Source organism: Theropithecus gelada, chromosome 8 (assembly GCF_003255815.1).
Source record: "Theropithecus gelada isolate Dixy chromosome 8, Tgel_1.0, whole genome shotgun sequence".
In the NCBI taxonomy this organism is placed as follows: Eukaryota; Metazoa; Chordata; class Mammalia; order Primates; family Cercopithecidae; genus Theropithecus; species Theropithecus gelada.
Window position 1 is genome coordinate 58,013,158 of NC_037676.1, and position 24,776 is coordinate 58,037,933.

General features: G+C 39.0%; 1 protein-coding gene across 2 annotated transcripts in view; it reads left to right on the forward strand.

Moving 5' to 3' along the window:
* TGS1 (trimethylguanosine synthase 1) overlaps positions 1-24,776 on the forward strand; it is a 50,326-nt gene that overhangs the window by 10,503 nt on the left and 15,047 nt on the right. For both annotated transcript variants that reach the window (XM_025394459.1, XM_025394460.1), the window contains 8 exons: positions 2,441-2,613; positions 2,955-3,783; positions 6,913-7,030; positions 9,327-9,413; positions 12,586-12,760; positions 15,540-15,846; positions 18,469-18,618; positions 20,888-21,031. In XM_025394459.1, coding sequence (XP_025250244.1) covers positions 2,441-2,613; positions 2,955-3,783; positions 6,913-7,030; positions 9,327-9,413; positions 12,586-12,760; positions 15,540-15,846; positions 18,469-18,618; positions 20,888-21,031 — 1,983 coding nt within the window. The remainder of the gene's footprint in view (positions 1-2,440; positions 2,614-2,954; positions 3,784-6,912; positions 7,031-9,326; positions 9,414-12,585; positions 12,761-15,539; positions 15,847-18,468; positions 18,619-20,887; positions 21,032-24,776) is intronic.

The following is a 24,776-nucleotide window of genomic DNA, read 5'->3' on the forward strand; positions in this document are numbered from 1 at the left end:
ACAAAAATTATCCAGGTATGGTGGTGGGCAACTATAATCCCAGCTACTCAGGAGGCTGAAGCAAGAGAATCCCTTGAACCCAGGAAGCAGAGTTGGCAGTGAGCTGAGATCGTGCCACTGCACTCCAGCCTGGGCAACAGAGCAAGACTCCATCTCCAATTTAGAATATGTAAATTCTAATCATAATACTAATCAGAAGTGTATTATGGAGGTAAATGCTGCAGGATAAAAATTCCAGGTGAACATCTATAGTCTTTTGCCTGAAGTAAAGAGACTGTCATCTTGGTTAACTTTCCCAAATAACAGATATAATTTATACTGTATGTTGAGGCTCACTTTGGTCTATCAAACTTCCCTACTGCATTTGTCCTTCCACATAGGCCTTTTGTGTTTCTAGACACAGAGAAAATTACAGCATGGAGTTAGAAGCCAAAGTCAGCCCAAGTACAGTGTCATAGTTACCTTTGGAAATCCTTTAACTCTCATGGTGATGGAACAAATTACTGTTTCTTCAGTTGATCACTGGATGGAATGTTCGGTTTGTGTTTCAGTGCTATGCTGTACAAATAAAGTTCCTATAACACTAGGCTCCTCAAGCATAAGAAAATATGCATACTATGAAAGGAACGTAAAACTTAGTTTACTCATCTTCTCCATTTTGCTGTCTCCTGAGCTTTCGTAAGTATATTGAATGGAGTAACGAGTGGAATCCCCTTCATTATTTAGAAAGGTATCTTTCTCCCTCTTGTAGTAGAATTTGCACACATGAGATTTCTCTTTATCTGTTTTCATTTTGGCTGTGTCAGATTTACTGTTCTGTTGCCTGAGATCATCAAGCTGGAGTGCAGCCTGATGCTAATTGAGTATGCTAATATATAAAATGATTTTTGTTATCTAAATTTTAAACAGTTAATAGAGCACTTGAATGGCATATGTTCCATTAATGGTATAATTACTGTTAGATAACCATATTAGGGTAAAGTAAAACTTACTTTGTTGTAATAAATGGTTTTTCTATAAGAATTAGAGTCAGAGCTTAAAAAAAATATTCGAGTTCAGTGGATTTCAAACCTTTCCCTTTTTTTAGAGAGAGAGAGGGTCTTGCTCTGTTGCCCATGTGGCGATTGCTTAAGCATTCCTCTCGCCTCAGCCTCCCAAGTAGCAGGGACTATGGGTGCCACCACACCAGGGTAGTTTTGTTTTTGTTTTTTGTTTTTTTTGTAGAGACAGGGTCTCGCTGTGTTGCTCAGACTTGTCTCAAACTCCTGGCCTCAAGCAGCCTCTCAAAATGCTGAGATTAGAGCCATAAGCCACTGTGCCCAGCCCCAGGATTTCAAACTTCTGATAGCAGGATCCTTTCATTAAATCAGCTCTTCCACAGAATCCCAGAACCTAAGGCCCAGATGTATTGAAGTGTCTGTGAGGGGCATGAAGACATAATTCTCACCTGCTCTTGCTAACACCTAAAATAACTTCACAAATCATTATTTTTAAATTCACTGACTTTGTTCAGTAATTTTGCAGGTAAAGAATGTGAACATATAAATATTTTCTCCACAGACCAGAGTTACATGGCCTGTTCTGTCTTCCTTCCATCCTCAGTATTTTGCACAGTGCCCAACGTAGAGCAGATGCCCAATAAGCGTAAGTTAAATGGGCAGCTGGATGAATAGTGGCAGGCAGAGCCCAACGAGAAATTGTCTCTTGATTCTTCATTGGCTTTTTTTGTTACTAGTCCATCAATTGGGTTTTTTTGTTTTGTTTTTTATTTTGTTTTGAGACCGAGTCTCACTCTGTCACCCAGGCTGGGGTATTTGTGGCACGATGTTGACTCACTGCAACCTCCGTCTCCCAGGTTCGAGCAATTATCCTGCCTCAGCCTCCCGAGTAGCTGGGATTACAGGCACCTGCTACCATACCCAGCTAATGTTTGTGTTTTTGGTAGAAACGGGTTTTCACCATGTTGGCCAGGCTAATCTCAAACTCCTGACCTCAAGTGATCTGCTTGCCTGAGCCTCCCAAAGCACTGCGATTACAGGCATGAGCCACCGTGCCCAGCATATCATCAGTTGTTTTTTGTTGGTTTGTTTTCTTTTTTTCCTTTAAAAATTGTAACTTTGCAGGCCAGGCAAGATGGCATGCAACTGTAATCCTAGCTGCTTGTGAGGCTGAGGCAAGAGGACTGACTGAGCCCAGGAGTTCAGAGCTTTTTAGTGCATTATGATCACACCTGCAAATAGCTGTTATACTCCAACCTGGGCAGTACTGTGGGACCCCCATCTCTAAAAAATAAAAAATAAATATTGTAACATTTGCCTACCTTTGTTTTGGGCAGGTCCTGTAATCAGTCACTCTGGATCTCAGGGTTTTTTTAAATGAAAATAAGAAAACCTGCCTCTTAAGTTTTCCTTAAAACTAAGCTAATAAATGCTATCTATAGGAGACCAGGCGACAGAAGAGGAGGAAGGTGGTTATTCTTGTGGTACTGCGGAATCACGTGACAACAAAGGCATATGCCTAGATGAAAGTGAGCTTGATTCTGAGGCTGAACTCATGAGAAGTATGGGATTGCCACTTCAATTTGGTAGGATATCTGCACATAAGAATTTTGAGGTAAATATTAATTTACTTTTATTCTCTCTCAGTTTTCTTTATAAAATATCGCAGGGAGTTACTTTTTATCAGATTAAATGCATTCACAATCAGCACTCTCTGCCTCTTTTTAAATGTATGTATTTATAAATTAACCAGAACTGCAAGTTGTAATATGTCTCACGTGTGACTCTTCCTCCTCTTGGAAACTTAGACAGTATGTCACTTGTTTGTGGAGCTGAAAGCCCATAGTGGGACTTTGAGAGTAGTTTGTTTAATTTAATGTCAAAATAGACTTGGATTCTGCTTTCTTGTATAGTTTATGAAGTACATTTTATATTCAAATTATTTATCTGATGTAGGTATCTATGAATACTAGAAATAAAGTTAAAATAAAAAAGAAAAAGAAGAAACATCAAAAGAAATACTTAGATGAAATTATGCAAGAATCTTGGAGAAAAGAATATGAAGAAGAACACATTTTGGCTTCAGATGATCCATCTTCAATTGAACAGGATGAGAACACCAGAATATGTGAACTTCAAAGCAAAAAAGATACTGAGACAGAAAATCTTCCTATTGAAAACACATTATCTCCAAAGCTAGAAATTACAGAGAAATGGGAAAAGTATTGGAATGAATACGGAGGAGGACTATTGTGGCAGAGTTGGCAAGAAAAACATCCAGATCAAGCACTATCTTCTGAACCTTGGAACTTTCCTGATACAAAGGAAGAATGGGAGCAACATTATAGTCAACTTTATTGGTATTATTTGGAACAGTTTCAGTATTGGGAAGCTCAGGGTTGGACTTTTGATGCCTTGCAAAGCTGTGATACAGATACTTACACATCTAAAACAGAAGCTGACAACAAGAAAGATGAAAAATGCTTGAAAGTTGACTTAGTATCTTTTCCATCTTCACCTATTACAGTTGATAATGACAGCTCTGGTACAAGTGATAAGGATTGTAGTGAAATACTTGATGGAATTAGTAACATAAAACTAAATTCAGAGGAAGTAAAACAGAGCCAATTAGATTCCTCTACAAGTCATGATGGTCATCAACAGCTAAGTGAAGTTAGTAGCAGAAGAGAGTGCCCTGCTTCCGGCCAAAGTGAACCACATAATGGAGGAACCAATGAGGAAAGCAGCTCACCGGGGAATACAAGCACAGACCCACCAGCTCAGGGTAAGATTAACCAATATTTATTCTGCCATGTAATGGTTAGCAAAATGAATTCATTCAGCAAAATAACTACTAATCCTTTATTGTAGAGTTCAGTAATACCAACTACATTTCATATAGTAATGAAATGATTTAATCCATTCTATTTTCATATCACAAGTTGTTACCCTTTTCTGTTAATAAGAATATTTGCATACAGTTCTCAAAAACATCATTCCTTCTTGTACTTTGGTGGCTAATGAAAACGTGGAATCTCTTGAGAAATCTAATTTAGAGTGAGCTTGGAACTTTTAGTTTTTCAGAGCAAATGAGTTTATAAGAGGCATGTTAGAAAGCAATTGAGAACGTACATTTGACATTAGGCAAATGTCTTATGAGTCATAGTGGAATTCATGTAGGACAAGCAAAGTCTTGCTGTGAAAAAAGATCTCAGTGGGGCCCAGAATTAATTTATAACTGGAATAATTTCAGGATTCTCATCAATAAAATATCCAGGATAAGGAACTTGGTTGATTCCTGAATAACTGATCCAAAAAAAAAAAAAAAAAAAGGCTCGTTGTGCAAACTGGTGCCACTCAGGACTAGAGAATGCCAATGAGAAGTGCTTTGAAAGGAGTTAATCGGAGTAGGGTGGGATGAGAATGTTTACTTTGCATTGCTGTAAAGGAATACCTGAGACTGAGGAATGTATAAAGATAAGAGGTTTATTTTGGCTCACAGTTTTGCAGGCTGCACAGGAAGCATAGCCTCAGCATCAACTCCTGGTGAGGGCCCCAGGAACCTTCCAATTATGGCAGAAGGTGAAAGCGAAATAGGCATGCCACATGGCAAGAGAGACAGCAAGAGAGAGGGGGGAAGTCCCAGGCTCTTGTTAGCAATCAGATATTGCAGTAGCTCATTACCATGGGGAGGCACTAAGCCATTCATGAAGGATCTGCTCCGTGACCCAAACACTTCCCACCAGACCCCACTTCCAACATTAGGGATCACATTTAAATATGAGGTTTAGAGGGGACAGTCATCCAAACCATATCAGTGTTCTTGCTAAGGAGAGGGTTCTGCCAATTAACAGCACCAGGAAAATGAGAGAGGAGGAAATTTCTGTGACATCTGCATATCCTGAAGTTTTGGCATCCTGATGTTACATGCTGAGGACATCTAGTGTAGAGGAACTTTCTTCTCAGCCTTACTCCTTTGTGAAACAAATGGTTTTGACCTTTTACTTAACCATCAGATTTGCTTTGCTTATCTCAGATTGCTGATAATACTTATCTAGCTGAGAGTTTCTAAAGAGCTCTGCCAACTTGCTTTTTTCTCTGTATTCTTAGATTCTTATAGTGGAGCCTACCTCAGCATAATATTCTCATAATATTCTCATTCCTTTCTATTTAGGTGATATATTTTCACCTTTTTTTTTATTTTTTTTTTAAGATGGAGTCTTACTCTGTCACCCAGGCTGGAGTGCGGTGGCATGAACTCAGCTCACTGCAAGGTCCACCTCCGGGCTCAAGCAGTTCTCCAGCCTCAGCCTCCCGAGTAGCTGGGACTACAGGTGTGTGCCACCACTTCCAGTTAAATTTTTTTTTTTTTTTTTTTTTTTTTGTAAGTAGATACGGGGTTTCACCATGTTGGCCAGTCTGGTCTCAAACTCCTGACCTCAGGTGATCGTCCCACCTCAGCCTCCCAAAGTGCATAGGCGTGAGCCACCATGCACAGCCATCCTTTTTTATTTGAAGATTTTATATTAATATTCTGATACTCTTCTATACTCTCCTGATACCTTTCTGTACATATTTTGACCATAAAGTTTATAATATACACATGGGGCATTGTTTTGGCCTCTGACTTACTGTCTCATTTACCCTCTTTGGTTCTCCTCCCTCATCTGCCTGCTTTTTTCTTTGCCAAACACAGTAATTCTCACAGTCGCTGCCTTCTGTTGCCTGTTCCCTTACTTATGTTTATAGATTGTCCATTTCTGTAATAATTCCAGTTTGTCTGCCATCAGGATGAATATGAGGGTTTTAGATTTTGATTTGTTTTAGATCCTCCCATGAGTTCAAAATTTAAGGTATAGGTTATGCTTCTATGTAAGTATGTTTTCTACTCTTTGTGGATGGTGCTTTTCTGAAAAGAGTCAAAGCTTCCCACCGTCTACCCTGCAGACATCTTTTTCCTCCTGGTCTCAGCTACCCGCTTTCTTCCAGTCTCACAAGATAGAGAACAAAGACAGATTTGTGCCTCAGTTTTTGTCACCATAAGTTAAAGAACTCTTCTTAAAGATAGTATTGTCTTTGTTACTCTCATTACTAATGTTACTTTCATACTATATTAAAGGCAAATGAAGAGAAATTCTTCTTAATCAATGTGATTATGCCCCCTTTATAGTCATTTCAATTAAAATTCCATAAGAATGTGACTGCTAACAGCTACACAAAGGCAGCTTTGTGGGTTAATTTGTGTAGATTTGGGCAGCTATGAAGTAGTTTTAGTTTGTTGTTTTTTTTTTAAGTAGTTAGATCATGAACATTTTAAAACCTGTTAAAAACTTTAGACAAATTAAATTTAATAGAGTTTAATTGAGCAAAGAACGATTCTCGAATCAGGCAGCTCCCGGAACCAGAATAGGTTCAGAGCAACTCCAGGGTTGCCACATGATTGGAATAACATTTATAGACAAAGAAAGAAAAATGATGTACAGAAGGCAGAAGTGAGGTACAGAAACAGCTAGATTGGTTACAGCCCAGTTTTTGCCTTATTTGAACACCATTTGAACAGTTGGCTGCCTGTGATTAGCCAAAACTGTGCTTGGTACAAGAGTAGGTTATAGTCTTTTTATACAACCAATTAGGTTACAGTTCACTATGTGTGGAGAAACCTTTAAGCTGAGCTTAAAATGTGTACATGGACAGCTTTAGACTAAATTTAATTTAACAAACCTTATAGTTAGGATTTTTAAGATGCTCAGACTCTGCATGTAGACACACAAACAGGTAGATGTGACCTGGTACTTTGATGCACATGTACAGTTCATTGCAGAAAAGGGGCTAAAATATTTTGATTGGCTTTGCAAATAGCAGAAAAGTTGTCAAACCAAGGGGGAAAACCTATGCAATATTTCTGCCTCTTTAGAGTCACAGAAGTCTTCAGGAACAAACACAAGCAAAGACAGACCACATGCCAGTGGTACTGATGGAGATGAAAGTGAGGAAGATCCACCTGAGCATAAGCCAGGCAAACTGAAGAGGAGGTAAGTTGCATGAGACCCCTCTCACCAGAGCGTGTTAGAGTAAGCATTTGTATCCGTAAGCAAGTGGTTATTAAATGATTGTTACATTCACAACACTGGTAATCATGTAAGAAGAGGCAGGGTCTACTGGTAAGATTCTGAGCCTTTGGACCTAGACCTGTGGTCAGAGCCAAACTCTGCCACTCAGAAACTCTGAGTACATTTCCTTCTTTTTTTTTTTTTTAAGACACAGTCTCGCTTTATCGCTCAGGCTGGAGTACATGGCACGATCATAGCTCACTATGATCTTGAACTCCTCAGCTCAATTGAACTTGAACTTCTCACTTCAGTTGATCCTTCTGCCTTGAGTAGCTGGGACTACAGGCGTGTGCCACCACTCCTGGTTAGTTTTTAAAAATTTTTTGTAGAGACAGGGTCTCGCTGTATTGCGCAGGCTGATGTCAAACTCCTGGCCTCAAGTGATCCACTTGCCTTGACCTTCCAAAGCACTGGGATTACAGGTGTGAGCCACCACACCTGGCCTAAGTACATTTCTTAATTTCTCATCTATAAGATTGGACTGATGCCTTTTTTGTGATCGTTGGGTGGACAGGAGCTAGCATATAATATGTCTGACACTTAGTAGCTATCAATGGATCATAACTTTTAACTAATAATTAGATTCATATCCTCTCTCTCTCACCAGTTCTAATGTTTTTCAAGTCTGTATATATCTTATCCCAGATTTGTATTGCTGAAAAAGACCTCAAGGTCATGCTTTCATTGTATAGATAGGAACACTGAGGCAAATAGGAGTGAGTATCTTTCTTGCTCAGTTTCTTCATAGCAATGGCAGCTCTAAAGCCAGAGCCCAGACCAACTACTCAAAGCAGTGCAATTTCTGTTTACCACTGTGAAAGTTGTAAGAGTCAAAACAGAGTCACTTGTGTCAAACACTGGTAAAATGTCTCCAGGGAAGGCCGTGAAAGACTCTCATGCACTATTTGCCTGGTAACAGGAACTGTCACAAGAAATTTTTCCAAGCCAAAACATCACACAAGAACAGATAGCTGCTTATACAGGAACATGTGCCTGACACAGTCTCACAAGCCCAATTCAAAACTACAGAGGCCTAACCGTAACTCTCAGATTGCAAGTTCCACCTAACAACCTCTGGCTCTCCTAATCAAAGCTCACCAGCTGTTTGTTGTAAGATGCTGCAAATGCCAGTGAACTAACTTTCTAAACAACATGCGTGACCTCTTTCCTCAGTGAAACTCTAGCCTTTTCCTTTCTTCTTTGGACATTTCATGAGGCCACCTCATTCTGTGCTTATGTCCCAAACTGCAGTTCTGTTTTTGTGTTTTATAACCAAATAAAAGTTCTTTGTTTTTTTTGGTGTTCATCCCTACATTTTTTTCTTGGAGGTTTATACCACTTCTACACATAATTAAACACGTAGAGAATAATGTAAGGTGGGATATAGTCAGATGCTAACGCTGTAAGTAACAAGGAAAGGATGAATCATTACTGAACTTGGAAGTTAGCTGGACACTTCATTTCTCTGACAGGATATGAGGTGCTCCATGTAAGACGCTTGTACTCCAAATGGCTTATTTTTGTACTCCAAAAATAAGCGTGCCTCTACTATGCTCCCTCTATATGGTAGACATTGCTTGTTAACTCCTCAGTTCCTGCTAGTTACTGAAGGCAAAGATCGTGTGTGTTCAATGAGCATAACTTATTTTTAAGGACAAACTTTGTAAGAATTATTTCTCACCATTTTCCTTTACTTGGAATTATGGCCAGCGATAGTCACTGTTTGCTAAAAGATCTCTGGTAGGTGGATTCTCCAGGGTTACCTAACATCACTTGAATCACAACATTATTCTTTTTAATATTTTTTTTCTTTTAAAATTTTTTTGGATTGGATTGATACTTACCAAACCTTTCCTTGTTTGTTTTTAAGGGAAACCTCTGGAGAAATCACTTTGGAAGATTAATTTAAGGCTGCAGCTTTTACTGGTGTTTTTCCAAAGGAAAATTGAGAGATGATATTTGTACCATACCTAGGAATAGAAATCATTACTTGACATGGATTAAGATGGGAGTACTTACCCAAACACTCCTGGGTACTTACCTCATTTGGAAAATTCTAATTATTCTTTTTCCTGGTTTCCTGGATCTGTGAACTATGGTTGATTATGGTGACGGGAAGTTTCATGTGTCGATTATATTGCCTTTTTTATATTTATCTGAACTGGTGGGCTCTGGTAGTAATGGCTGATCACTGTTTACCTTTTCTTTATTTGTTTAGCCATGAACTGGACATCGATGAAAACCCAGCTTCAGACTTTGATGACAGTGGTTCCCTTCTAGGATTCAAGTATGGCTCAGGACAAAAGTAATGATTCATAAAAGCTATTGTTTTCCCAAATTCCTAACCACTTCAGCTATCTTAGAGCACTCTGATACTCAGATAACTAATAAATGATCATGTGTTGAGATGTTATCATTAAAGCACTTCTTGTTAGAATTGTGGTAGAGATATCCCTGTACATTTGATGTGTTCATATGCTTTAACTCAGGTGCCTTTTATGGCAATCCAGTGTTGTTACTCCATTTCATAGATAAAGCAACTGTAGCTCACAGAGGCTTTGACTTGGTCAAGATCACATTATTTACTGAAGAGGGAATTTAGGCCCAGCTCTTGTGACTTCTAAGCATGGTTCTCTTCTCACCTAGTATCTCACGTGTGTACATGTGAAGACCATAGCAAACATGCCATGAAAAGTTGAAATCTGCAATAACCTGTTTTTATTATGAAAGAGTAAAATTAAAACAACCCAAATAACAAGTAAAAAGTAAAAAATATTTTGCTTCCAGTCATTCTCAGATGTAGGCAGTGTTTTAAAGAGTTTGGCACTTTGGGAGGCTGGGCAATATAGGGAGACCCCGTCTCTACAAAAAATTTAAAAATTAGCTGGGTTTAGTGGTGCATGCCTGTGTTTCCAGCTCCTTGGGAGGCTGAGATGGGAGGATCACTTGAGTCTGGGAGGTTGAGGGTGCTCTGAGCCATGATAATGCCACTGCACTCCAGCCTGGGTAACAGAGTGAGACTCTCAAAAAAAAAGAGTTTGGCATATGTCCCTCCAAATTTATTGTTGTGTGCTATGACTACATACAGGTACACACATTTTTTGTTTGTTGGTTTTGTTTTGTTTTTTGAGACAGTCTCACTCTGTCACCCAGGTTGCAGCGCAGTGGCGTGATCTCTGCCCACTGCGACCTCCGCCTCCTGGGTTCAAGCGATTCTCCTGCCTCAGTCCCCCAAGTAGCTGGGACTACAGGCATGCACCACCATGCCCAGCTAATTTTTTTTTTTTTTTTTTTTTTTTGTATTTTTAGTAGAGACGGGGTTACACCATATTGGCCAGGCTGGTCTCAAACTCCTGACCTCAGGTGATCTGCCCACCTTGGCCTCCCAAAGTGCTGGGATTATAGGCATGAGCCACTGCGCCTGGCCATGTACGCGCATTTTGCTTCTCTTTGTGTAAAACAGAAAAATTAGATCATATTATAGATACTCTTCAGGTTGCTTTTCTCCCTCAACAATGTACCATGGACACTTGTTGGTAGAAACATTTAGCTAATTCTGTAAATGAGGGCTTTGTGTTTTATCAATTGCCCTAATTAACAACATGTAAATTGTTTCCTAAGATCTAAGCATAATCCCTCCAGGTTATTACGTGTGCCTGCCTGCCTTCCTTAGCGTCTCACTCTGTAACACAGGATGGAGTGCAGTGCTGTTTTAAGTTTTTTCATAGAGATGGGGTCTTGCTATGTTACCCAGGCTGGTCTTAAACTCTTGGCCTCAAGTGATCCTCCCATCTCAGCCTCCTAGAGTGCAGGGATTGCAGGCATGAGCCACCATTTATTCCTTCTTATTGCTGAATAGAATTCCAGTGTATGGATGTACCAAAATTTGTTCAACCATGCAACAATTGAAGGGCATTTGGATTATTTCTGGCATTTTGCTCTTACAAATAAAGTGGCAGTGCAGGTGCAATGGCTCACACCTGTAATCCCAGCCCTTGGGGAAGCTGAGGTGAGAAGATTGCCTGGAACCAGAGGTCAAGACCAGCCTAGGTAACATAGCAAGGCAGAAAATTAAAAAATAAAATGAAATTTCAAAAGTCAACAAAGCTGCTATGAACATTTGTGTATAGAAGACATAAGATGTCTCTGGGATTAAATGCCTAAGCATTAAATATAAAGGAACATGTTTGAATAAGTGGGTAATTGTGTTAGAACAACTAGAGATTTTATCGCACATGACATGAAGACTAAACTGAGTAGGTAAGGCCTGATAAAGACAGCTTCCACCAGTAATCTAAACCATGACTGGGTTCTTTGATGTTTCTAAGGGTTGAGATTTCAGGTCCTACTTATCTATTTCATAAGTTGTGAAATACAGATACCTACACATTATGAAATCAGCAAGAAAGGGACATGAGGAATGCCTCAAAATTGAATTGAATTCAAATTAGTTCAGAAGTACATGTTGACTCTTACAGTTTCTAAAGATTATCAGTTTTTCTCCCTTAGGTATTTCAAAGCAATTATAGTTCCTATAATCAATAGTTCATATAATCATTAAAGGCTAAGATCATAAAGTTTAGCAATGTAAAAAGATTCTTAAATTCCTGGCAGGATTTATTACTATGCACATGTAGTTTTATTGAGGAATCCTTGGGTTGATTTTGGTAGTATACTCTTGTAGAGATCTATTTCTTTTCTTGCCTGAGATTTAACTTAACTACTCTTCTATTTAGAGCACCCAATTCTACTTAAAAGAGAAGGATAAAATATCCTGTTTTTTAAAAGAAGTTTATAATATGGCTACAAAGTAAGACCTGATGTTTAAACTCAAAGTATTCTGGATTTTATAAATACTAAAGTGTATGTGACACTCTTAAGTTCCTAACAGTTTGTAGGAGAGGGAGTTATTTGAGGCTTACTATAATCAAAGGAGGCTTCATAACAGATACATATCTTTTAGGACTGGAAAATTTCAGATGGTTAAATCAGACATTCTCTAATTATTTAGATACTAAGGTTTTGCTTCTTTTGTAAGCTCAGATTTAGATAATTCAAACACATTCAGAAATGTGTTAAAGAGCTTTGACATCACCCCACCTTGAGAATATTTATATTTCGCTAACAAGGGGATAGGGTTTTATGTATGTATATATATATATATATATATACACACACACACACACACACACACTGTTTATTTATTGCAGTCTACAATGTAATTTATACTTTCTGGTCTATATTAGATATGTTGCGCTTCCCAACTTTGGTGTTACACATTTGCTTTAGAATTAACATAAAAGTTAGACCATCAACTCTTCTGCAAGTTGAACTTGATTTTCTCACTTTCATAATTTTAAAAAGGGAACTAAAATGGTGTAAAAATGAGTGAAAATGTTAGTTTCATTCTCTCTTCCTCTAAGGAAATATAATCCTGGAATTTAAGGTGTGAATCACTTGTTTTGATCTGGTCACAGATATGGTGGAATTCCAAATTTCAGTCATCGGCAGGTCAGATATTTAGAGAAGAATGTGAAGCATAAGTCTAAGTACCTGGACATGCGCAGACAAGTAAAGATGAAAAACAAACACATCTTCTTTACCAAAGAGTCAGAAAAACCATTTTTCAAGAAAAGCAAAACTCTGAGTAAGGTATGTATAAATTTTGTTGTATACTTGTAGATAGAATCATGTTTTGTAAGTTTGACCTCTTAAAATTGTTGTATTCAAATAGGAAGCGTGTTTCTACGCAGGTATCAAGGTACATAATTTTTTTTTTTTTTTTGACTTGCTTCTTGAAGACATATATTATGTAAACTAAATCTGCAAAAAGGCAAGTTGAGGTGGGGTGAAAAGGAAGTGTTTGAAAGCTATAAAGTAGTAGTGTCTGACATGATTTTTAAAAAAGCAGCCGCTGGGCGTGGGGGACTCATGCCTGTGATCCCAGCACTTTGGGAGGCTGAGGTGGGTAGATCACCTGAGGTCGGGAGTACCAGACAAACCTGACCAACATGGAGAAACCCCATCTCTACTAAAAATACAAAATTAGCCAGCATGGTGGCGCTTGCCTGTAATCCCAGCTACTTGGGAAGCTGAGGCAGGAGAATCGCCTGAACCCAGGAGGCGGAGGTTGTGGTGAGCCGAGGTGGCGCCATTGTACTCTAACCTGGGCAACAAAAGCAAAACTCCGTCTCAAACAAAAACACGCAACCTTGGCCAGGCATGGTGACTCACACCTGTAATCCCAGCACTTAGAGAGGCCAAGGCGGATGAATCACCTGAGGTCAGGAATTCAAGACCAGCCTGGCCAACATGGTGAAACCCCATCTCTGCTAAAAATACAAAAATTAGCCAGGCGTGGTGGCGAGCACCTGTAATCCCAGCTACTCGGGAGGCTAGGCAGGAGAATCGCTTGAACCTGGGAGGCAGAGGTTGCAGTGAGCTGAGATCGCGCCATTGCACTTCAGCCTGGCTGACAGAGTAAGACTCCATCTCAATAAACAAAAACACTGCCTTACCTATGTAGTAACAGACAAGAACAAGGAGCAATTTATCTTCTGTTTCAGGCTCAGTAGGTATATTAGTCTGTTCTCTGGCTGCTAATAAAGATATACCTAAGAGTGGATAATTTTTGATGGAAAGAGATTTAATTGACTCACAGTTCTGCAGGGCTGGGGAGGCCTCAGGAAACTCACGATTATGGTGGAAAGGGAAGCAAACAACTCCTTCTTCACATGGCAGCTAGAGAGAGAAATGAGTGCCCAGCAAAGGAGGAAGCACCTTATAAAACCATCAGATCTCATAAGAACTAACTCACCATCACAAGAAGAGGATGGGAGAAACCGCCCCCATAATTCAACCATCTCTACCTGATTCCTCCCACAGCACGTGGGGATTATGGGAACTGTGATTCAAGATGAGATTTGGGTGGAGACACAGCCAAACCATACCAGTAGGATCCTAATAGTCCAAATTCTGATACAGCTTAATATTATAAGCTTTAATTCTGAGTTCTTCCAGAAGTGATCAGTCAGTTTATACCTGTAACAAGTTCACCCTGATAGCATGAAACACAAGTCCAATTTATTGTTTGACATTATTACCTGAAATATTCATATTCCCTCTCTTGGACTTTGCTATATCTACCATCCAAGTACCTGGGAAACAACATTAGTTAGGAAATTGCTTTGTGTGATGAATTACCCTTCTTTATTCAAAGGGATAAAAAACGCTTTCTAATGAGCAGAACCTTGATGTCAGTCACATCTCCAGCAGCTCTTTGGGACAGTAGACCATAATCTTAGACTCCATGATGACTCTGTTTCTGTTGTCCGTTTTTAAGGCTAGTCAGATGACTCTGGTTTCCCCTCAAGAAACATTGTCCTCTCTAACTTAAGCGTACTTGTAAAATATGCTACATATATGTAACTGGTTTTATTTTGTATTACATTTCAGGTTGACTGGCTGCTGGTGATATTTTAATAAATATGTTAGTGGTGCTAGTTATATCTGAAACAGACTGCCTAGTATTAGTCCAGTCAGTGCCGTAGGACTTTCCATAATGTGTTGGATATAATAGCCCCCATGCATTCATCTATAGATGAGTGCAGAAACATAGCTGCTAGGCATTGCTGAGGAAAAAAGGTATGTGACTGCTGTGTCTAACTTAGATACCTAATTTGTTTATAGGCATATTCCCTTAGAGGAAGATTTTGGGTTGTTGCTCATCATGTCCACCACTTCCTTTCTAATTTCCTCATTCTTAGAAAGGTCATGAAGACAAGATCGGAAGAATATTCATGTTACAGAAGATGCAAAGAAGTATATGATCTTATGCTGAGCCTTGTTCACATTTCAAAGAACAAACATTTGCTAGGACATATATTACTAGCTCTACTGTTGCGTTAAAAGGCAACTTTCATTTTTTTCCAAGATACACTGCTGCTATTCTTACAGAAAAATTGGCCCTAAAACTGTAGGGTTCATCTTTGATGCTAAATAACATTTACATAGATTGCAGCTTGAACATTGCAGAAAAGTCTATATAATTTGAAAAACTAAAATTAATGATTCAGTAGTAAGTAGGTACATTTGTAATGTAGCTGTTGCACACAGCACAGTTAAATTGTTAGGAATCCTTATGGAAAAACCACTGGGACAATTTGGCTTTATCCTCTTAGTGTTTATTGATAGCAGGAAGTGTTTAATCTGATACTTTTTTCCTTTTAAAGAAAACTTTAATAAGGTCATAGGATGCCCAGATAACATTCTGATTAGGTCAGAATTACTTACTATTAGCTTGTGTGATGCAGTCTACTTTTCAAAGCCAATAATTTTGACACAGCTTGTCAGTCAAGTCACAGATGGTAAAAGGTAGGAAGATTCTGTGTAGTTTGGAATTCCTGCTCATGATGTCATCTTAAAATTTAAGGTAGAAAAATTCCTCACATGGGTTAACAAACCAATGGATGAAGAAGCATCACAGGAATCGTCTTCTCATGACAATGTGCACGACACTTCCACAAGTAGTGATTCAGAGGAACAAGACATGTCTGTTAAAAAAGGTGATGACCTACTGGAGACTAGTAATCCAGAACCTGAACATTGTCAGACCGTATCTTCAGCTGGTGAACTTGAAACAGAAAACTGTGAAGGAGACAGCTTGGTAGCAACTGTTCCAGATGAGCAGGATTGTGTTATTCAAGAAGTACCAGATTCCCTCCAGGCAGGAACTAAAGGTAACACTAAATATACTTCAACTTGCTAATGAATTTAGATAAATTTTTTTTCATTAATATGTTTTTTCTTAGTTTTCACTTGTTAATCTTCTGTACCTAAGGAGTCACTGCTATTTATTTTTAAGTGAGAGAAGTCATATTAAGTGCACATGTTCTAACTGGCTATGACTTAGCACCCACAGCACTCCTCACTCTTGGCTGAGCGAACATGATCAAGTTGAAAAGGAAAGACTGTTGGGAGCATTGTGCCTACAGACCACTGTCTGCAGTTCAGCTTGGCCTCTGCTGCTACTCAGTTCCATGTGCTAAAGGTGACCATCCTTTGCCCTCTACACATGTGGTGTAGCTTTGGTTTACTTGTTCCTTTTTTTTTTTTTTTTTTGGAGACGGGGTCTCATTCTGTCACCCAGGGTAGAGTGCAGTGGTGTGATCACAGCTCACTACGCCTTGACCCCCAGGGCTCAAGCAGTCTTCCCACTTCAGCTTGAGTAGCTGGGACTACATGCACATACCACCATGCCTGCCTAATTTTTTAATTTTTTTTGTAGAGATCCAGGGTCTCACTATATTGCTCAGGCTGGTTGCCAGAGGTTCAAGCAATCCTCCCACGTTGGCCTCCAAAAGTGCTGGGATTACAGACATGAGCCACCGTGCTCGGACTGTTTTCCTTTTGATATTTTTTTATTTTGTGTGTGTGGTTGATGATGGTCATGTGTTTCTGATGGCACATTAATTTAAAAAGTATTCAGAGTAGTTGGCTCTAATGAATGAACTGAGTAACATCTTCAATTTATGCACTTTTGTATTAGAATTTTTATAACAAAAGCTCTTACATAGTTTAATAATGGTATTATGAAACATTATATTTATTGTGATCATCATTTTTCTTAATTTATTACTATGGAAAATAACTTGAGTCTTGACTTTTTTTTTTCTTAGTGCAAGTGTGGGTGCGTGTGTATCTCTGATCTTTCTATCACTTATTTCTTTACATTCTAAACAGCATACATATAGTAGTTTACATTTCTTTTATTGTCAATGTTATAATAACTGATGTTCATATGACATTTGTAGGTTTCTGAAATGCTTTTATGCGCCTTATTCTCATTTAATCTGTAAGGTAGCCCAAGGAAGTAGGTGGAATTATTTTCCCTTCTGGAAATACAGAAAGAAAAGCTGAGAGAAATATAAAAATTAACCCAAGTAAGTGGCATAGCTAGGACTCATTACCAGCTTCTCCGATTGCTAAGTCCCATTTTCCTGCACTACCCCACTTCCATAAACACCAGTTCTCATAATGTTGGTTGTTCTTACCTGGGGTAGTACCACCTTCATAGGGGCATTTGGAAGATGCTGGTTGTTAGAATGGCATTAGAAATTCTGGCATTTAGTACTCAGTTACTTAATGTTAGGTCATGTACAAGATGGTCTTGCACAACAGAGAATTATTCCACCCACAATGTCATTATACTCCCTGTTGAGAAATAATCACCGTACTTTGCTATTGGTGACACTTTTGGGGATGGGAAGATCTGACCTTACTGACTCATGATGACACTTTTTACTATTTACAATGATAAGATAAATGTATTAGAACATAGCCCAATCCTTGAGGACCATTTGAGTGTGTAATGGAGTCTTATTATTTGTTAGCCATCACCTCTTGTTTTTGTACTTAACTCTGAAAAAAAGTCTTATCTGTCTATGTTGTTGCTTCTAATTTGCTGAGGACTGAAACCAAATAACCAAACTGATAAAAATTAATTAAGGAAAAAATCAGTCTCTGAATGAATGAGATCATTTTCTGTGGAATGGAGCTGGTGACCCTTGTTTCAGGTTCTCAGATGCCAGGTGACTTTGATGTGGCTGAGAGCTAGAGCCTAATCTAGTCCTTGATAGAAAGGAAATGTTTAGATTCTGTAATTCACCACATAAAGCAGTATCTTGGCTAACAGAAGTAATAACTTTTATGTCTATAGCAGTATTTCTACATATTTCCTATCATTGCCGGGAATTAAGTTGGTTAAATACCACTCCCTAACTAATTCATTCTTTTTTTTTTTGGAGACAGAGTCTTGCTCTGTCACCCAGGCTGGAGTACAATGGCACATTCTCAGTTCTCAGCTCACTGCAATATCCGCCTCCCAGGTTCAAGCGATTCTTCTGCCTCAGCCTCCCAAGTAGCTGGGATTACAGGTGCCTGCCACCGTGCCAGGCTAATTTTTTTTTTTTTTTTTTTTTTTTTTCAGTAGAGATGGGGTTTCACTATGTTGGTCAGGCTAGTCTCAAACTCCTGACCTCAGGTGATCCGCCTGCCTCGGCCTCCCAAAGTGCTGGGATTACAGATGTGAGCCACCGCGCTCTGCCCATTCATTCCTTTTATAGGAATTAATAATTGGAGCTTAAAGAGCCTCGGTTACTTTTCCAAGCTTACAAAGCCAATAAGTAGCAAAGTGCTGGCAGTGATTGAAACCAATGGCATTTCCATCAGGCTTTCCTGTTTCTCTGGGCGTGTCATTATATACATCTTCTGCTTGTAATTATTTGGTGTGGCTTCATTTTTAGATAAACTCACCTGTGATACTAATTTTTTCTTAGCATCTCTATTCTTTATTATTTTAGCTGAAGTTAAAAAGAAGAAGAACAAGAAGAAGAACAAAAAGGTGAATGGTCTGCCTCCTGAAATAGCTGCTGTTCCTGAGCTGGCAAAATACTGGGCCCAGAGGTACAGGCTCTTCTCCCGTTTTGATGATGGGATTAAGTTGGACAGAGGTAAAGTATATATGTATTTTTTAGCTTTATTTTGAAACCATTTCAAATTTACAGAAAGTTGTAAGAATAATACAGGGAATGTTCATATCCCCTTTCCCAGATTCAGCTATTTTCAACATTTTGCCCCATTTACGTTCTCATTCTGTCTCCATTTGTATGTGTGTGTATCTTTTTCTGATCAGTACTTAACACACATCATGCCCATATTCCTTAATACTTTAGCGTATATTTCCTAAGAACAAATATATTGTTGTTTAAAACAGTAAATTATCAATTTAACATTGTTCCAGTATTATAATCAACAGTTTATATTCTAGTTTCATCAGTTGTCCTAATCTTGTCCTTTATCACATTTTTTTTTCCTTCCAGTATAGGATCATTTATTGCATTTATTTTTCATGTTCTTTAGTTTCCTTTAACCTGGAATCTTTCCTTAGCCTTTTTTGTCTTTCATGACTAACATTTTTCAAAGGATCAATGGCCGTTTATTTTATAGAATGTCCTTCAATTTGGGTATATATATATGTGTGTGTGTATTTTTAAAACTTCAGATTTGGGTTTAATCTGTATTTGTAGCACCTTAGGATAGATAGCAAAAGCGATTGATAAGTTATTAAATGGAAAACCCGATCAAGAAATACCTAGTGCAGAAAGACATAGTTTAATTAATTAACTTTGCAAGTTTTGAATTCTTTCTCCAGCTTTCCTGCCATGATCTGCAACAACTTACTTAACTCAGTCTTGCAGACTGATGCTCATTTTCATGTTGGGGTTACCTCAATATTGGTTTTTATTAACTATCAAAATCAGAAGTTCTTAATCTATGATGGAATTTCAGGGGTTCTCCAACCCTTTTAAAACAATTTGCAAAATGCTGTGTATTGGAAGAAGAAGTACATAGGAATTTGTAAGGAGAAATAAGAGTGGAAAACACTTGCAATTATATAAAAGTGTATATTCTTATTTTTCCAGTATCAAAGAGCCATTTAAAGTTTTGGTAAGGGGAAGCAACAGGAAAATTAACACACATTATTTTTATTTCTTTTTCTTTTCTTTTATTTTTATTTTTATTTATTTATTTATTTATTTTTGAGACAGGGTCTCACTCTGTCACCCAGGCTGGAGTACAGTGGCACAATCTCGGCTCACTGCAACCTCCACCTCCCAGGCTAAAACAATCCTCATGCCTCAGCCTCCTAAGTAGCTGGGATTGCAAGCAAGCACTATCATGCTTGGCTAATTTTTTGTAGAGACAGGGTTTTGCCATGTTGCCCAGGCTGCTCTCAAACTCCTGGGCTCAAGTGATCCACCACGCCCAGCCCAGCACATCATTTTGTTCAGATAAATGTCTTTCTGAAAAAATGTGAATTTTTCCTACTAGGAAAGAAGGAGGTCAGTATTCTGTTTCCTCTAGAATGGACACAGGACCTCATTTCTGAAAATGATGAGGGCTCTGCTCTTCCTATACTTCTGCAGCCCTGTTGCCTTTTGCTATCAGCTCCTGCTTTTTCTGACCCTTTAAAAACATGCAGTTTTGGCCAGGCATGGTGGCTCACACCTGTAATCCCAGCACTTTGGGAGACTGAGGCAGGCACATCACTTGAGGCTAGGAGTTCAAGACCAACCTGGCTAACATGGCAAAACCCCATCTCCTAAAAATACAAAAATTGGCTGGGTGTGGTCGCTTGTGCCTGTAGTCCCAACTACTCAGGAGGCTGAGGCGTGAGAATCGCTTGAAGCCAGGAGGCAGAAGTTGCGGTGAGCCAAGATCATGCCGTTGCACTCCAACCTGGGCAACAGAGCAAGACACTGTCTCCAAAAAAAAAAAAATCCGTTTTTTCTGGAGTGTCCAATACAAATCCAGGCTATTGCTTCAACCTTAGGAGTGAAATTATTGGGAAACTCAGTGGAGTGTGGGGAGCTAGCCAATTAGAGCAGCTAGTTCTCTATTTTCCACAGGAGTCAGTAGTTAAAGACTCAAACAGAAACATCAAAATTGTAATTCAGTTATTGCAAAGATGGAGGTACACAGTGTTACAAGAGAATTCAGTTAAGAATGAGGTCATCATTTCTGTGGAAATTGGGAATGATGCTGCTTTTTATAACAAACTTTGAAATTTTTTTCGTTAAAACTGGGTAATTTATAATTTTTTAAAAAGGGAAACTAAGCTTTTTAAAAGTATGTAAGATATAGTAATGTTTGCTATGTTTATGCTTGCCTTGGCTTCTTGAAATTGAACATGTTAACACAAATATTCTTCCTTTGCAGAGGGCTGGTTTTCAGTTACACCCGAGAAGATTGCTGAACACATTGCTGGCCGTGTTAGTCAGTCCTTCAAGTGTGATATTGTAGTAGATGCATTCTGTGGGGTTGGAGGAAATACCATTCAGTTTGCCTTAACAGGAATGAGAGGTAATTAGCCATCAATGGGAGAGAACTATTTTATGTTCAGTTTATTCAGTAAATGTTTCAATTTTGCTACAGCCTATCTTACTGAGATTTAACATATAATTAATAATTTAATATGAAATGATATAATAGCTAGCATGTATTAAGCATATACTTTCTATTGCATACTGGTGTAAATGCTTCCTACAGTTGACACTTGGACAATACGGGGTTGAACTGCATGAGTCCATTTATACCCAGATTTTTTTCAGTAAATAAATTGGAAAATGTTCTGGAGATTTGTGACAATTTTAAAAAAAAAAAAAATGCAGGTGAATCCCCTGTAGCCTAGATACATTGAAATAATTTAAAAGTTAAGAATGTCATGAATACATCAAACATATGTAGATACTAGTTTGTTTTATCATTTACTACCATAAAATATGCACAAATCTGTTGTAAAAAGTTAAAATTTGCCTGGGCACGGCAGTTTATGCCCATAATTCTAGCAATTTGGGAGTTAGAGGCAAGAGGATCACTTGAGGCCAGGAGTTTGAGACCAACCTGGTCTCTAGAAAAAAAATTTAAAAATTGACCAGGCACAGTGGCTTATGCCTGTAATCCCAGCACTTTGGGAGGCTGAGGTGGACAGGTCACCTGAGGTCGGGAGTTCGACACCAGCCTGGCCAACATGGCGAAACCTCGTCTACTAAAAGTACAAAAATTAGCTGGGCGTGGTGGCATGCACCTGTAGTCGCAGCTATGGGAGGCTGAGACAGGAGACTCACTTGAACCCAGGAGGCGGAGGCTGCAGTGAGCTGAGATCATGCCATTGCACTCCAGCCTGGGCAACAAAGTGAGACTCCATCTAAAGAAAAAATTTAAAAATTAGCCAGGCATGGTGGTGTGTGCCTATAGTCCCAGCTACTCAGGCTGAGATGGGAGGATGACCTGAGCCCAGAAATTGCAGGCTGCAGTGGTGCTGGAGTGCACCACTGCATTCCAGCTGGGGCAACAGAGTGAGACCCAGGCTCTTAAAAAAAATTATAGGCTGGGCATGGTGGCTCATGCCTGTAATCCCAGCAGTTTGGGAGGCTGAGGTGGGCCGATCACTTGAGGTCGGGAGTTCGCGACCAGCCTGCCCAACATGGAAAAACCCCATCTCTACTAAAAATACAAAATTAACCAGGTGTGGTGGCGCATGCCTGTCATCCCAGCTACTCAGAAGGCTGAGGCAAGAGAATTGGTTGAACCCGGGAGGTGGAGGTTGCAGTGAGCCGAGATCATGCCACTGCATTCCAACCTGGGCAACAGAGCGAGACTCCATCTCAAAAAAAAAACAAAAAAAACAAAAAAAAAACCTACCTTATCAATAAATACAGTACTGTAAATGTATTTTCCTTATGATTTACTTAGTAACAGTTTTTTTCTCTAAGTTCCTTTATTTTAGGAATACTATGTATAATACATACAACGTACAAAATATGTGTTAATTAGCTGTTTATTGATGAGGCTTCAGGTCAACGGGAGGCTATTAAAAGTTAAGTTTGGGGAGTCCAAAATTATATACAGATTTTTGACTTCACAAGGGGTCAGGGCTCCTAATGTCCATGTTAAGGGCCAACTATATGTATTAATTTATTTAATCAACAATCTTGTGAATTATGTCTTACTATCTGTGCTTCACAGATAAACTGAGACATAAAGAGATGAAATAACTTGCCCAAGATTATACTGACACACCTACTAACTTGAAGCCAAGATCATAATATTTTATAAAACCAAAAATACCAAAACGGGAGAGTATTGAACAGTAGACAGGGAGTCCCAGCCTTTGCACTCACTATCTTTATGACTTTGGACATCATTTAACCTTAATTTAAAGGAGACATTGAATTTAGATGACCACTGTGACACCTTTCAAAAAGCTTTAAATTTCAGAGACTACAAATTATTTAAATATTACCTCATTGTCATATAATATTTGTTGCTTGACTTTGGGATCACAAGAAAGAAAACCCCTACCACTGTGTAACTGCCAGTAACTGTGTCAAGTAGGTAATGTGCTTTTCCCCAGGGGAAAAAATGGGTTGAAGAAGTTGAACATTCTGCCCAAACTGATATAGCTGGGTCATAAAACAGGGGGGTTTTTGTTTGCTTCTTTGTTTCTTTGTTTTGTTTTTAGACAGTGTCTCACTATATCTCCCAGGCTAAAGTGTAGTGGCATGATCAGGACTCATTGCGGCCTTGACTTCCTGGGCTCAAATGGTCCTCCCATCTCAGCCTCCCAAGTAGCTGAGACTACAAGCATGTGCCACCATGCCCTGCTAATTTTTTAAAATTTTTGTATAGACAGGATCTTGCTGTATTCCCTAGGCTAGTCTTAAACCCCTGGCTTTAAGCAGTCCTCTCCTTGGCCTCTAAAAGTCTGGAATTACATGAGCCACCACAGTGAGACAAGAAGCAGAGTTTTTATTTAGTTTTCATTCTGAAGATGCATATTTTTAAATATCTTCATATTATACATATCAATGATAGTTTCATTTCAACAGATTTCTACTGAATCTTATTAATTTACATGAAGTTAATGTTAAGTAGGAAGCGTAATATGATTTTGGAAAGCACGTAGTAGCTGTAGAAAAAAACAGACTCAGTCCTTGCTCGGTCTAGTCAGAGAAACTGACTTTAATCAAGTTGCACTGAAAATGATCTTACCGCCTTGCCGTTACATAGATTTTTAAAGTCAGTGCTGATGAAATGTGGCCCCTGTTTTAATACTCCTATGCTCCAAGGCATGATATTTGCTAACTTTACATGGTCTCCTGATAGCCTAGAGATAAGCTACTTTCATGTTTACTAGAGTAGTGGTTATTTTCTTTTTTCCTTGAATTTACTATTTACTACTAAAGTTCTTCTCAGACTTTGCCAGATAAGCCATTCCTATGGGCTAAAATCAATATTTATTGCCTAAAAAATGGTTTTTCCTTAAAAGTTGTAAAATGTATCTTCATTTTGGCCTTACATCATAACACAATGATTGAAACACCTGCTCCCTGATAAAGTAGCAAAGAGATGTGAAAATTTTCTCAGATTTATTACTCAGACCGTCTATATATAGGTATGTATTTCTTTTTTTTTGAGATGGAGTCTCACTCTGTTGCCCAGGTTGGAGTGCAGTGGCGCAATCTTAGCTCACTACAACCTTTGCCTCCCGGGTTCAAGTGATTCTTCTGCCTCAGCTTCCCAAATAGCTGGGACTACAGGGGCCTGCCACGACGCCCAGCTAACTTTTTTATTTTTAGTAGAGATGGGGTTTCACCATGTTGGCCACCCACCTCAGCCTCCCAATGTGCTGGGATTACAGGCGTGAGCCACCGCCCTTAGCCCATAGATTTGTATTTCTAGGAGTATAGATCTTTTTCCAAGGCTTTCTGTATTTAGTGCACATTTACTAAAGGAAGATGTCTAATGTGGGTCCCGAGCTAAAGGGACTAACCCTTAGAGATTGCCAGCCTCTGGGGAAAAACGGAGGCAGACAGCAAACCCCGTGGCCTTCCCAGTGCTGTCATGACGTAACTTCTGCCTTTGCAGCATGTGGTACTGGAAACTCAGGAACCCTCCAGCATGTTCAGGGTAGTGGAGTCCCATAACTTGCCTCCCGAACCAGAAGTGGTAGTTCACAGGTGTTCCATGAATGTCAGTTATCAGTACTCCTCCTAGTATCCCCCTAGGATGGTTGAGCTAACTACATTATGGCAGGGAATTCAAA